Source organism: Ambystoma mexicanum, chromosome 13 (genome assembly GCF_040938575.1).
Source record: "Ambystoma mexicanum isolate Mex_15411 chromosome 13, UKY_AmexF1_1, whole genome shotgun sequence".
Classification (NCBI taxonomy): Eukaryota; Metazoa; Chordata; class Amphibia; order Caudata; family Ambystomatidae; genus Ambystoma; species Ambystoma mexicanum.
The window spans coordinates 720,391,006-720,405,056 of NC_090938.1; the positions used below are offsets into that span (position 1 = coordinate 720,391,006).

Below are 14,051 nucleotides of genomic sequence, written 5' to 3' on the forward strand. Positions count from 1 at the left end.
GGGTGGTCCCTGAGTGAGTGGGGGTTCGGGAGAAAGATGTAAGTATCTCAGTGTTTTACAGCTTTTAAATGGTAACTAGGGTATACTAGGTGCTTGTTACTGCTTTCCTTTTCCTTGAGGCAAATGTGAGGTGGGGGCAGTGTCATCTGCTTTGGTAAAAGTGAATGAGGAGTTGGTGTTAGTAGACTGTTAGGCTGCCTGTTCCCCTGCTGACACCTGCAGACACAGTCTGGAGCCACCGCTGTAGGAGCCACACTTTGCCTTGAGACCCTTAGCCTCTGGGGCTGCTGGGCAGGGCTGCCCTGGTCAGATTGTCTATTAAGGGGAAGGGGAATCAGATTGTGTGGGAGGGCTGGGAGGCGGGATGGAAATGGGTTGAGGAAGCGGGCAGGGGAGAGGGACAAATGCGCATGCAGCAACCCCTGAAATATAACATGATGGCTATGGGGGGTTCGGGGGCCTGGCAGCACTCACATTAGCCGCCTTGGTCTCTTAAATGGTGTGGTTTGCGTGCCGTGGAGCAGGTCTTTTGGCCTGTGTTGTGGGGAAAGGAGCCTCGGAGGCGGGATGGAAGGCCTCACACCCACATGCATCTGCTATCATACATTTTCAATGACAATGATAAACCGCACAACAGCTCTGCCATTACAATACAGCGATCCTCCATGCCAAAAATGCAGTCTAGCTTGACACATAATGAGTCTCCTACTCTCACATACCCTCCAGTCGATCACAAAGCACTGATCCAGTTGCCAGCTCGATACGGGCAGCAAGTAGGGACTTGGCCATCCCCACCCAACTTCACATTGGCTAAAATGCACACACACATTCTAAAGAGATGTGCATGAGCAGGAGACAGGGGAGAAGGTCTGAGAGAGACATACGGCGCTCAGAAGCTCCAGAGCAAACACCCGGGCTATCGTCTTCCACAGCAAAGCCGGGCTGCAAAGATGGTGAACAGACATGCACAAGAGCTTCTTGTACATAGTACATAGTACAAGAGCTTCACTCATTGCCACTGACTCCGCTCTACCACTCGCTGCACACCATTAGAGGGTTTTTATACACCCCCTAATGCACTTACTATGGAACAGTATCCACAGGAGGTCTCCTTATTATTATTCCCTTATGTCGCTGACTCCCCCGCATTCGTTCCTGCTTTTTGTTATTTTCATAGGACCCTCATGTCGGACTTCCAGCTCATCCTCCTGGCACTCTTAGAGGATGTCTATTCTCTCCCGTCTCCAGCTCTGCTACGTGTATTCTTAGCGGATGTCTCGTATCTCTCCCCTCCAGCTCTGCTACTTGAACTCTAAGGGGATGTCTCATATCTCTCCCCTCCAGCTCTGCTCTCTGTACTCTCAGGGGATGTCTCGTATCTGTCCCCTCCAGCTCTGCTCTCTGTACTCTCAGGGGATGTCTAGTTTCTCTCCCCTCCAGCTCTGCTACTTATACTCTTTGGGGATGTCTCATATCGCTCCCCTCCAGCTCTGCTCCATGGACTCTCAAGGGATGTCTCATAGTTCTACCATCCAGCTCTGCTGCTTGTACTCTTAGGGGATCTCTCGTATCTCTCCCCTCCAGCTCTGCTACTTGTACTCTCAAGGGATGTCTCATAGTTCTACCATCCAGCTCTGCTGCTTGTACTCTTAGGGGATGTCTCGTATCTCTCCCCTCCAGCTCTGCTCTCTGCACTCTCAGGGGATATCTCGTATCTGTCCCCTCCAACTCTGCTACTTTTACTCTTAGGGGATGTCTCGTTTCTCTTCCCTCCAGCTCTTCTCTCTGTACTCTCCGGGCATGTCTCATAGTTCCCCCATTCAGCTCTGCTCTCTGTACTCTCAGGGGATGTCTAGTATCTCTCCCATCCAGCTCTGCTCTCCATACACTCAGGAGATGTCTCGTACGTCTCCCATCCAGCTCTGCCACTTGTACTCTTAGGGGATGTCTCATAGTTCTCCCATCCAGCTCTGCTACTTATACTCTTTAGGGATGTCTCGTATCCCTCCCATACATCACTGCTACTTGTACTCTTAGGGGATGTCTCATAGTTCCCCCATCCAGCTCTGCTCTCTGTACTCTCAGGGGATGTCTAGTTTCTCTCCCCTCCAACTCTGCTACTTGTACTGTTAGGGGATGTCTTGTTTCTCTCCCCTCCAGCTCTGCTCCAGGCACTCTCAAGGGATGTCTCATAGTTCCCCCATCAGGCTCTGCTACTTCTACTGTTAGGGGATGTCTTGTATCTCTCCACCCCAGGTCTGCTACTTGTACTTTTAAGGGCTGTCTCATATCGCTCCCCTCCAACTCTGCTATTTGTACTCTTAGGGGATGTGTCGTATCTCTCCCATCCAGCTCTGCTCTCTACACTCTCAAGAGTTGTCTCATAGTTCCCCATCCAGCTCTGCTACTTGTACTCTTAAGGGATGTCTTGTGTCTCTCCCCTCCAGCTCTGCTCCCTGCACTCTCAGGGGATGTCTCATAGCTCTCCCATCCAGCACTGCTACCTGTACTCTTAGGGAATGTCTCGTATGTCTGCCCTTCAGCTCTGCTCTCTGTACTCTCAAGGGATGTCTCGTATCCAGCTCTGTTCTCTGTACTCAAGGGTTGTCTGGTATCTCTCCCCTTCAGCTTTGCTACTTATACTCTTTGGGGATGTCTCATATCGCTCCCATCCAGCTCTGCTCCATGGACTCTCAAGGGATGTCTCATAGTTCCCCTATCCAGCTCTGCTCTCTGTGCTCTTAGGGGAGGTCTCATATTGCTCCCCTCCAGCTCTGCTCTCTGTACTCTCAAGGGAAGTCTCATAGTTCCCCCATCAGGCTCTGCTACTTGTTCTGTTAGGGGATGTCTTGTATCTCTCCTCCCCAGCTCTGCTCTCTGTACTCTCAAGGGATGTCTAGTTTATCTCCCCTCCAGCTTTGCTACTTGTACTCTTAGGGGATGTCTCGTATCTCTCCCTTTCGGGATCTCGTATCTCTCCCCTCCAACTCTGCTCTCTGTACACTCAAGGGATGTCTTGTATCTCACCCCTCTAGCGCTGCTACTTGTACTCTTAGGGGATGTCTCGTATCTCTCCCCTCCAGCTCTGCTCTCTGTACACTCAAGGGCTGTCTCTTATCACTCCCCTCCAGCTCTGCTCTCAGTACTCTCAGGGGAGGTCTCGTCTCTCTCCTCTCCGGCTCTGCTCTCTGTACTCTCAAGGGATGTCTCGTTTATCTCCCCTCCAGCTTTGCTACTTGTACTCTTAGGGGATGTCTCGTATCGCTCCCTTTCGGGGATGTCTCGTATCTCTCCCCTTCAGCTCTCCTCTCTGTACACTCAGGGGATGTCTCGTATCCCTCCACTCCAGCTCTGCTCTCTGTACACTCAAGGGCTGTCTCTTATCACTCCCCTCCAGCTCTGCTCTCTGTACTCTCAGGGGAGGTCTCGTCTCTCTCCCCTCCGGCTCTGCTCTCTGTACTCTCAAGGGATGTCTCGTTTATCTCCCCTCCAGCTTTGCTACTTGTACTCTTAGGGGATGTCTCGTATCTCTCCCTTTCGGGGATGTCTCGTATCTCTCCCCTTCAGCTCTCCTCTCTGTACACTGAGAGGATGTCTCGTATCCCTCCCCTCCAGCTCTGCTCTCTGTACTCTCATGGGATGTCTCGTATCTCTCCCCTTCAGCTCTGCTCTCTGTACACTCAAGGGATGTCTCATCTCTCCCCTCCAGCTCTGCTCTCTGTACACTCAGGGGTTGTCTCGTATCTCTCCCCCCCCCAGCTCTGCTCTCTGTACTCTCAGGGTAGGTCTCCTATCTCTCCCCTCCAGCTCTACTCTTTGCACTCTCATCAGGTGGTCTCGTTGCTCACTCACCCAGCACTGCTCCTTGGACTCTCAAAGGGGCCCTTGTGCCTCTCTGCCCTGAGCCTCTCTACACATATATAAAGCCATCCCTCTTACCTTGAGCTCTGATGCGTTCCTTTTTTCTTCCTCTACCCACTCGTGCAGGTCCTTCAGCTCTTTTTTCAGATGTTCCATGTGGCTGTAAAGTTTATCCTAAAAGAATAAAACCAGTTTGTTAGTCAAAAGATTTCCTGCAAATGAATAATCTACACAGAACAAGACAGAAGGCTCCCAGGACAGCCTCGTTGGTTTCCTACGCTTGTATATAGTCTATAAAAAAAAAGCCTCCTCCGCCCCCTTTATGTTCTCATAAGCTCACTTACAGTCTATAATGTATGCTGCCTCAGACTCCCAGCTGCTCCCATAGGCTAATGTACACTCTATAAAGAATGCTCCCTCAGACTCCCAGCTGCTCCCATAGGCTAATGTACACTCTATAAAGAATGCTCTCTCAGACTCCCAGCTGCTCCCATAGGCTAATGGACAGTCTATAAAGAATGCTCCCCCAGACTCCCAGCTGCTCCCATAGGCTAATGTACACTCTATAAAGAATGCTCTTTCAGACTCCCAGCTGCTCCCATAGGCTAATGGACAGTCTATAAAGAATGCTCCCTCAGACTCCCAGCTGCTCCCATAGGCTAATGGACAGTCTATAATGTATGCTCCCTCAGACTCCCAGCTGCTCCCATAGGCTAATGTACACTCTATAAAGAATGCTCCCTCAGACTCCCAGCTTCTCCCATAGGCTAATGGACAGTCTATAAAGAATACTCCCTCAGACTCCCAGCTACTCCCATAGACTGGTTTACAATCCATAGTTCATCCACCTTGGAAGACACTCTGTTCATATCGGTCTTGACGGTTGACACTACCCCCGACACTACCCCCGACACATATGTAACCTGATTTGAGATCCTTGCCCTGGCACAAACACACCTAGTTCTCCTCAGCAGACTCTCCTACGGTGGGAGGCTTATGGTCCAGAAACCTGCACCCTCAGCAGGGGCATCCGCAGCGAGACTTGGGACACACGGCACACGTGAGGTCATGTGTGAGGTCACATGCTGGGCACATGCCAAGTTACATGCAGTGCACTGACCAGAGAGTAAAGGTTACGCAGAAACCTCAATATCAACCATGGTTTGTTCTAGTAACTGCTATTGCAATGCAATCCAGGGGGAGGGCATTAACATGCATTATCGGCCCACACCCTAGTTATAGGCCAGGTGTTGCATCTGCTACTGACACTAATGTACGCTAGGCTCCCAGAACCACCTCCTTGGTAAGAACGCATTTCACAGTGATTTACACTTAGATGGCCTGTAATTGTGAGATGCAATAAAAGAATCAAGCACTGGCAAAGCCAGTAGGTCTGGCTTTGCCAGTGTAACGGGTAAGAGGTTTCCCAAACCCCCTATAGCCCAAGAAAGGCTGATCCTCTGTCCTATGAACATGTCTATTCTTCCTCAAGCATAGAGCAGCGCCAGCCTCACATGTGATGGGACTGTGCCCCAGGGCAGGGTCCCTTGCCCATCAGCAGAGAGCTCGCAGTTGGATGAAGTGGGGGTGGGAGGGGCTGCAGTCCAGCAGTGGGGAAAGAGGTCCGGAGTCAGAAAAGGTGGAGAAGTGGGTCTGCAGTCACAATAAGTGATATTTAAGGGGTTCATTCGGGAACAATCTCCCGTTATTTCCTTAAAAGAAGGGTATCATTAGAAGTCAGGTCACCGCTTCGCCAGTTTATGGGTTTGGAAGCCACACTTAACAAAGTGCCTGCTTTGACATGGAGTTACTACTAGCAGGTAAAACGGCAGCACCTCTCCATGCAGGATTACTGTTATACAGACAAGGAGCTGACCTCATCCCAGTAAAAATATTCTTCTTATTATAACACACACTATTTCTTCCTGTGTGGTACTCTGCGAGCAGAAGGCTTAAGACTAATTCACCTATAAACCAATGAATGTTGAACCCAAATGCTCTGGATATCTGATTAATTTGATATCCCAGGCTACCCCGAAGCATCAAGTGTTGCTGCCTTGGAGCGAAAGACAATACATAAAGGAAAATACTGTAATAGCTCAGTGGCTATTTATTAGTTTTACAGTTGTTGTCTAACAAATGAACATGATCTCCCAAAGGAGCATTTACAAAGATGATACTTTCAAAAAGAAGCAGTGGTCATTACAATGCACAATAAATTGCATCAGATAGTATAGAACATATACTCTGGTGTTGGCAAGAAATAAACATTTTCAAACACAAACCATCCACAAGGTGGATAGCTGAACGAACAGTCTATCTAATGAAAAATAAAGCAAAACAAAAGAAAGGAAAAACAAAGCAAAAACCCCAACACGTCCTGGTTGTGTATGATAGGGCAAAGCAACCAAATGCGACCCCCACCAGAGTCTGGTCTGTTTGTGGCCACGGCCAAAGAACCAAATGTCAAGTCCTAAGGTGTAGGGGTTTTTGCTTTGTTTTGTTTTGCTTTATTTTTCATTAGATAGACTGTTCGTTCAGCTATCCACCTTGTGGATGGTTTGTGTTTGAAAATGTTTATTTCTTGCCAACACCAGAGTATATGTTCTATACTATCTGATGCAATTTATTGTGCATTGTAATGACCACTGCTTCTTTTTGAAAGTATCATCTTTGTAAATGCTCCTTTGGGAGATCATGTTCATTTGTTAAAAAACAACTGTAAAACTAATAAATAGCCACTGAGCTATTACAGTATTTTCCTTTATGTATTGTCTTTCGCTCCAAGGCAGCAACACTTGATGCTTCGGGGTAGCCTGGGATATCAAATTAATCAGATATCCAGAGCATTTGGGTTCAACATTCATTGGTTTATAGGTGAATTAGTCTTAAGCCTTCTGCTCGCAGAGTACCACACGGGAAGAAATAGTGTGTGTTATAATAAGAAGAATATTTTTACCGGGATGAGGTCAGCTCCTTGTCTGTATAAAAGCATTTTTGATGCCCTTAACCTGACCTTCCCAATACATAGGGCCTTCACTTCGGTTTACTCATGCAGGATTACTGCCTGTCCTGTGGGATTCCATCATGGGGATAGCTGCAGCCGTGCAGTGCATTACTGCTCCAGTGTCACGGTATAATACCGCCAAACTCGCAATTAGGTCCTTTGAGTCAGTCCCGGATGCTGCCTGGTTTAAAGCACCAGTCACCTTCTCTCGCAGGTGCCACCTGTCCCCTGTTATAGTAAATGTGGCAGAGTCGAGACTGCTGGGCACCAGTGCCCACTCATCACTTTCAAGTGTCCTGCCCACCTCACTGCCATGGGTCAGGTCATGTGTGCTAGAGCAGGTGGGACACACTAAGCCTCAGACATACATTACACCACTGAAAATGAGCCCCCCAGTGTAAAATCTGTGGTTTGCAATTCTACCACCATTTTGTATGCTACTGTGCCAAATGTGTTACCACCTGTGTTACCACCTATGTCCACCCACCCCCCAGCCACTACCGAACCCCATCTTAAATGCGCCATGATTAACGCTAGATCCGTCAATGCCCACGCTTTAGACATCCACGACCTCCTAACCACCCATGACGTCGATCTGCTCATGATCTCAGAAACATGGCTACACGAGGCATCCGGCCCGGCACTCGCCCTCGCACTACCACCTGGATATTCCATCACTAGACAAGATCGTCTATCCAAAGGTGGAGGTGTAGCAATTATTGCCAAAGACTGCCTTTCTATCAGGAAGGTAGAGAAATCCCTGCACAACAGTGACTACCTCCAAGTCAAAATTAACCTATCTCCCCAATGTACTCTTGCTGTCCACATTGTCTACCGCCCCCCCAGGCCCAACAGGTGACTTCCAAGCCTCTCTCATCCACCTCCTCTCTGACAACCTCAAAAAACAATCAAAAGCCATTCTCCTGGGGGATGTTAACCTAGGTCTCCTGGACAGGAAGGACCGATCAGCCAAATCTCTTGACTCAGCCCTCAAGGCTCTGGGCTACAATAACACCATCTTTAGCCCAACCCACACCCAGGGCTGAACCCTTGACTGGATTGCGCAACATAACTGCCCACTCATCTTCACTGGAAATTCTCCCACCCCATGGTCAGACCACCACATCATCACCTTCAGCATCCTCACCACCTGCTCCACCACCCCTCACCCCAACCACTGCCACCCTGCCTCGCCAGAAGCTCCCGCCAACTCACTAAGGAAAGGCTACTGCCTTTCCTCCAAGGCCCAGCCTTCAGACCCCCTTTCTCCACAGACCCAGAAACACTCGCAACAGCCTACGAAGTTGCCATCAAAGCAGCCATTAACTCCATTGCCCCCCTTAAACCCTGTAAATCCAAACCCACCACCCATTCCAACTCCTGGTTCACCCCGGACCTCCTCGCACTCCGCATTGAAAAAAAGGCTGCTCTCACTCAGTAGCAAATGTCTCATTCTGACAAAGACAAGATGACTTTTAAATCATGCTCCACTAGATATAAAAAAGCAATCACCCTAGCTAAGGCCAAATCCTTTGAATCCAGAATCTCTGAAGCCCAATCTAGCACTAAAGAAATCTTTGCCATTTTCAGGGAGCTAGAGACACCCACGCCTGCCCCCCAGAACTTCACCAAAGACATGGCCTGGTGTGATGATATACAAGCAGCCATGAAAAATAAATTGAGCCTGCTCCAAAACAAAATACTAGCCACTAAGCAAGCCCTACCCAACACACACACCCCTGTCCCACCACCAGCCCCGGACCCCCCCCCAACCTTTTTCATTCAAACCCATTCTAGAAAAAGACATCACCAACATAATGAGGAACATCAACCCCTCCAATTCCAAAGATGATGCATGCCCAGCCCCCATTATCAAAGACCGCGCTGAAGCGTTAGCTTCCTTCCTTACAGCTTTTGTAAACGCCTCCTTTGCTACAGGGAAAGTCCCTGCCTCCCTCAAGGAAGCCTGGGTCCGCCCTCTCCTAAAAAAACCAACCCTCGACCCCACCTCCCCCAACAACTATAGACCCATCACCACTGTCCCCTTCCTCCTCAAAATACTGGACAAAGCAGCCTACCTGCAGGTTCAACACTTCATTGAAGAGAACAAACTCCTAGGACTCCGCCAATCAGGCTTCCGCCACAGACACGGGACTGAAACCGCCCTACTTGACCTGAAAAACCAAATAGACGATGCCAGAGACATGGGCAAACCAGCACTTCTCCTACTTCTTGACCTATCCGCGGCTTTCGACCTCGTGGATCATGACGTCCTATGCCACCACCTCTCCTCTAATGCAAAATTTTCCCCTGAAGCCACAGCATGGATCACTTCCTTCCTACAAGACAGAACCATGCAAGTATTCTCGGACCTAGCATCTGCCTTACCGACTATCATACTCTGCGGTGTGCCCCAAGGCTCCTGCCTCTCACCCACCCTCTACAACATCTTCACACGACCCCTTTTTCTCATCCTCGACGCCATGGGCATCTCATACACCAACTACGCCGACGACACACAGATCCTCCTCACCCTCACTGGCAACTATGACACTGACTCCATGACCCTCAACAACCTCTACAACACCATCCAAGCCTGGATGGAAGACAATGGACTATGCCTCAACTCAGACAAGACTGAACTCCTCCTGGTAGGCTCACCCGAGACGCTGAAAAATCTAGACTCCCAATTCAGACATTTCACCGTAAACTCCATCAAAATACCTGTCTCAGAATCAGTCAAAACCCTTGGAGTCTACTTGGATTCCAACCTATCCATGGATAAACAAGTCAACGCTATAGCCTCCGCAGCTGCATATCATGCCAAACTAATCAACGCAGTCAGGCCCTTTCTCTCCAAAGAGAACTGCACCAACATAGCCAGAGCCACCACTGGATCTAGGCTTGACTATTGTAATGTACTCTTCCTAGGCACCTCCAACAAAAACCTAGAGAGGTTACAAATCATACAGAATAGTGCTCTCCGGACAGCCCAAGGCATTGCCAAAAGAGAACACATCTCGGAAGCCAGAAAACGAGCACACTGGCTCCCAATAAAAGAAAGGATCATCTTCAAGACGCTGACACTGACTCACAAGTGCTTTCACCTTACTGCCCCCGACTACCTCTCCCAAAGGATCCACCCCGTCTCTTCTACGAGGCCAACCAGATCACCATATACTAACATGCTCTCTGTGCCATTAGTAAAAAAAGCCAGAGCTAGCGGATCCAGCTTCCCATATCTCGCACCCACTCACTGGAACGCCCTACCTCCCACAATCCGAGGTGAGGCCTCCCTCAGCACCTTCCGCAAAACCATGAAAACCATCTTATTCACATAAGATGCCTCGCACCAGTTGAATACATCTCATATGTTCCCAGTGCATAAACTGTATTTTAATGGCTAACTGTACCAACCAAAATATCAGCTCTATGCCTGTTGAATTCATAATGTACCACTGAATGCCTCTTTGCCTGTAACTAAGCTCTTGCAAGTAACAGCGCCTCAATGCCCATGGGTTACTTGCGCGCTATATAAATATAAATAAATAAATTAGGGTGGGGGTCCCTGTACATGAAAACTCCCCTGAGGCACTATCAGTACACTGAACACCAGCACAGACCTCAGGGCCCCTGTACCTCAGGGACTGCCTCCTCCCAGAGAGAGCAGGTAATGAAGGCTCTCCTGTTATGCACCACTGCACACCCAAAGGGGCAAAATAATACCTGATGCACCATTTCCACATTACTTCACACCGTGTCTGGGATCCAGGCCATTAAAGTCAATGATCAATGAGACCCATAGCTTTATACTTGTCAACTCAGACAAGCCACACACAATCAGTGGTAGTCTCCCCAGAGCGTGTGACTTAGAATCCCACGACATGCCACATACACCCCCTGTTCTCTGTGGCAGCGTTCCTTCAGCATGGGTTTTACAATCCCAAGACATGTCACATGTACCCTCTGTACTCTGTGGCGGCTTGTAATCAGTATGAGATTAGGGTTCCAAGACATGCTACACATGCCCCATGTACTCTTGGGCAGCCTCCACTTAGACCGAGAGTTAGGATCCCAAGACATGCCACATAAAGACATGCCACACATGGCCCATGTGATCTTGGGCAGCCTCCACCCAGCATGAGCTTTGGGATCCCAAGACATGCCACATACACCCTTGTATTCTGTGGCACATTCTGTTCAGTAGGGGATTAAGGGTCCCAAGACATGCTACACATGCACCATGTACTCTTGGGCATCCTCCACTAAGCCCGAGAGTTAGGATCCCAAGACGTGCCACATAAACCCCTGTATTCTGTGTCAGCTTCCACGCAGTATGAGATCTAGGGTCCCAAGCCATGTAACATACATCATGTGTACTCTTGGGAAGCATCGTGGAACATGTATTTAGTCAGCCTTATTATGTGACACTCCTTTGGTCCCAAGCTTGCAATGTGCACATTGTGTGCTCTTGAGTATCATGTATACGACACAAGGTGTGAACTTTATGGCACTGGGCCCTTCACATAATATACAGAGTGTGCCCTTAGGCAGTCTCCTATATTGGATATAGAGGGTGCATCCTAAGAGCCCAGACCCGTCTAACGCACACTTTGGTTTTTTGGACAGACTCTTTGATTCCTGGCCTTTTACATACGTATGAGGGTGCAGGGAGGGTGTGGACACAATGTGTGGGCTCTATGCTCCAGGGAGACTTGCCACGCAAACAGGTGTGTGATTCTCTTCACTGGCAGCTGCACGCGTTGGACCTCCTCCTTAAGGGGTTCACTGTGGTTACAATGAGCGCCATCATATCCACAACGATGCCCATCTTCATCTGGGAGGCTGAGCCCCACTATTCTCCTCGACCTACGTACAGCACACATACTGTGTAATCCTGGACACTCGTGGCTGGAGTGGGAACCATTGTGTACGCCCTGCTTACGCCCAGAGCTCTAGTGTGCATTCTACACACTCCTGGGCAGCCTCAGAAATTAGTAGCACTGTCTGAGAACCCACCCATATCCCAGACCTACAGCACACACCCTTGTACTCCTGGGCAGCTCAGAAATAGGGGGCACTCTATGTAGAGAACCCACCTTTTATTTCTGGCGAGCCTCTGGAATGGGGAGCACTGTATGGCGAATTCACCCATGTCCCTGGTGCACAGTACAGTACAGCACACACACCTTCCACTCCTGGGCAGCCTCTGGAATGGGGAGCAGTGTGTGAGGAGAACACGGCAATTTCCCCATAGCACACATACCTTGTACTCTTGGGCTGCTTCTGGAACGGGGAGAACTGTGTGAGAACACGCCCATGTCCCTATTAGCACACATACCTTGTACTCTTGGGCTGCTTCTGGAATGGGGAGCACTGTGTGAGAACACGCCCATGTCCCTATTAGCACACATACCTTGTACTCCTGGGCAGCCTCTGGAATGGGGAGCACTGTGTGAGCTTTGTGACCCCTGGATTTCCGGCAGACGGGTCTCTGGTCATCCTCGCAGAACAGTTTCAGTTTCTCTTCATGTTCTGAGCACAGATTCTCCTCCTGGGGGGTCGCATTGGGAAGGTGAAGCTGTTTTAACATTTCCACCATGTTCCCCAGCTGCCTGTAGGGTCGGAGGGTTTTGCTCTGGGAAGCTTTCCTGCACTGAGGGCAGGGGAAGTTGGTCTCCAGTCCCTCCCAGCACTTGGTGATGCAGGACCGGCAGAAGGCATGTCCACACTCCACAGACACCGGGTCAGTGAAGTATTCCAGGCATATGGAGCAGGTGGCCTCCTCCTTCAGGGCCTGGAGCTGGGCGGCTGCGGCCATATTCCTCCCGAGCTGTGAAGAGCAAGAAATTAAAGTTTCGTTTCTCAGCAGAGACCATGAAGTGGGCGTGTCAGTCTCTTCTCCTTCCTTATACACCCTGGAGGAGCGTGAGGTCTTTACTGGCTGTAGGAAATGCCTATCAAGCTGGCAGGGCGTGTCCACAGTCGAGCAAGGACTGGGAACGAAAAGTAGCCCTGGAAAATGTTTTAAAAGAGCCCCCAACCCCCATTACAGCAAGTAGGCAAGAACAACACCTGTACGGGGGAAAATGTCGAGGGTGTCCCCCTCCGGAAAGCTTTTGAAATGAAGTTTCAACCAATATTTTCAAGCACATTTTTCCACATTGGTATTAGAGCTGCTTCAGAGCACTGTCTAGAGGGATGCACTTAACACTGCATACCACATTTAAACACATTTGCCTAATGTTTAGCTTCTTTATTTTGTGCCACTTTATTGTTCAAATGTTGTGTGACTACAAATTGTGGGTCTGCCACAGATTCCCCTCCCGCGCCTCATCAATTTCCTTTCTTCTCCTGCTGTCCCCTCTCTCCCCTCCACGGCTCCCTCGCCTCCCCTGCTGCCTCCTCCTTGGCTAACTTGCCCTCTCCCCCTTCCTCTTCTGCCCCCCCCCTCAGGCTTCTTCTACACATCCGCAGGGCGTACCTTTGATCTGTACCCCTCCCTGTAAGTCTTTCAAGGACGGTAGCCTTCTCCATATTGCCACTCTCAACTCTCGCTCTGCTGTCAAACACTTCTCTGACATCTGCTGCCTCATGGAGGAACTTGACCTCGATGTCCTCGGTCTCACCAAGACATGGTTCACGACCAGCTCTGTTACAAGCTTTGACACCCTCCTCCCCGATGGCTACAAGATCCTCTCCGCACCCAGATCCAACCGTTCTGGAGGGGGTGTAGCCCTGATCTTCTCTGAGTGGATTCCTGCCTCTGTCATTCCTACGCAGGCCTACTCCTCTTTCGAATGCCTCGTCTGCAGGCTCTCTCTCCTGGCCATTCCCATACTGTGGCTACAATCTACTGGCCACCTGGTCAGATCTCTGCCTTCCTCTATGAGTGGGCTGACCTCTCCTCTTCCCTCCTGTTCTCAACCACTCAACTCCTCCTTCTTGGAGACTTCAACATCCACCTGGATGCTTCCTGTCCTTCCACTGGACTCTTTCTTGACCTCTGCGACTCTCTCTCTATTCTCCCCTCTGGCCCGACGCATTCTGCAGGGCACAATCTGGATGTTCTGATCTCTTCAGACCTTCCCCTTTCTATCCCTCTCACCACTCCTCTTTCCTGGAGTGATCACTTTCTCCTTTCCTCCCATCTCACCCTCTCTACCCCTCAGGCCAAGCCAAC

At 49.7% G+C, this 14,051-nt stretch overlaps 1 protein-coding gene across 1 annotated transcript in view; it reads right to left on the reverse strand.

The window, feature by feature from the left end:
- LOC138521804 (E3 ubiquitin-protein ligase TRIM39-like) overlaps window positions 1–12,728 on the reverse strand; it is a 176,176-nt gene extending 163,448 nt beyond the window's left edge. The window contains exons 1-2 of the mRNA XM_069634918.1: window positions 12,285–12,728; window positions 3,940–4,035 (exon numbers count right to left, since the gene is read on the reverse strand). Coding sequence (XP_069491019.1) covers window positions 3,940–4,035; window positions 12,285–12,689 — 501 coding nt within the window. The 5' untranslated portion in view covers window positions 12,690–12,728. The remainder of the gene's footprint in view (window positions 1–3,939; window positions 4,036–12,284) is intronic.
- Between the last annotated feature and the right edge of the window lie 1,323 nt (window positions 12,729–14,051).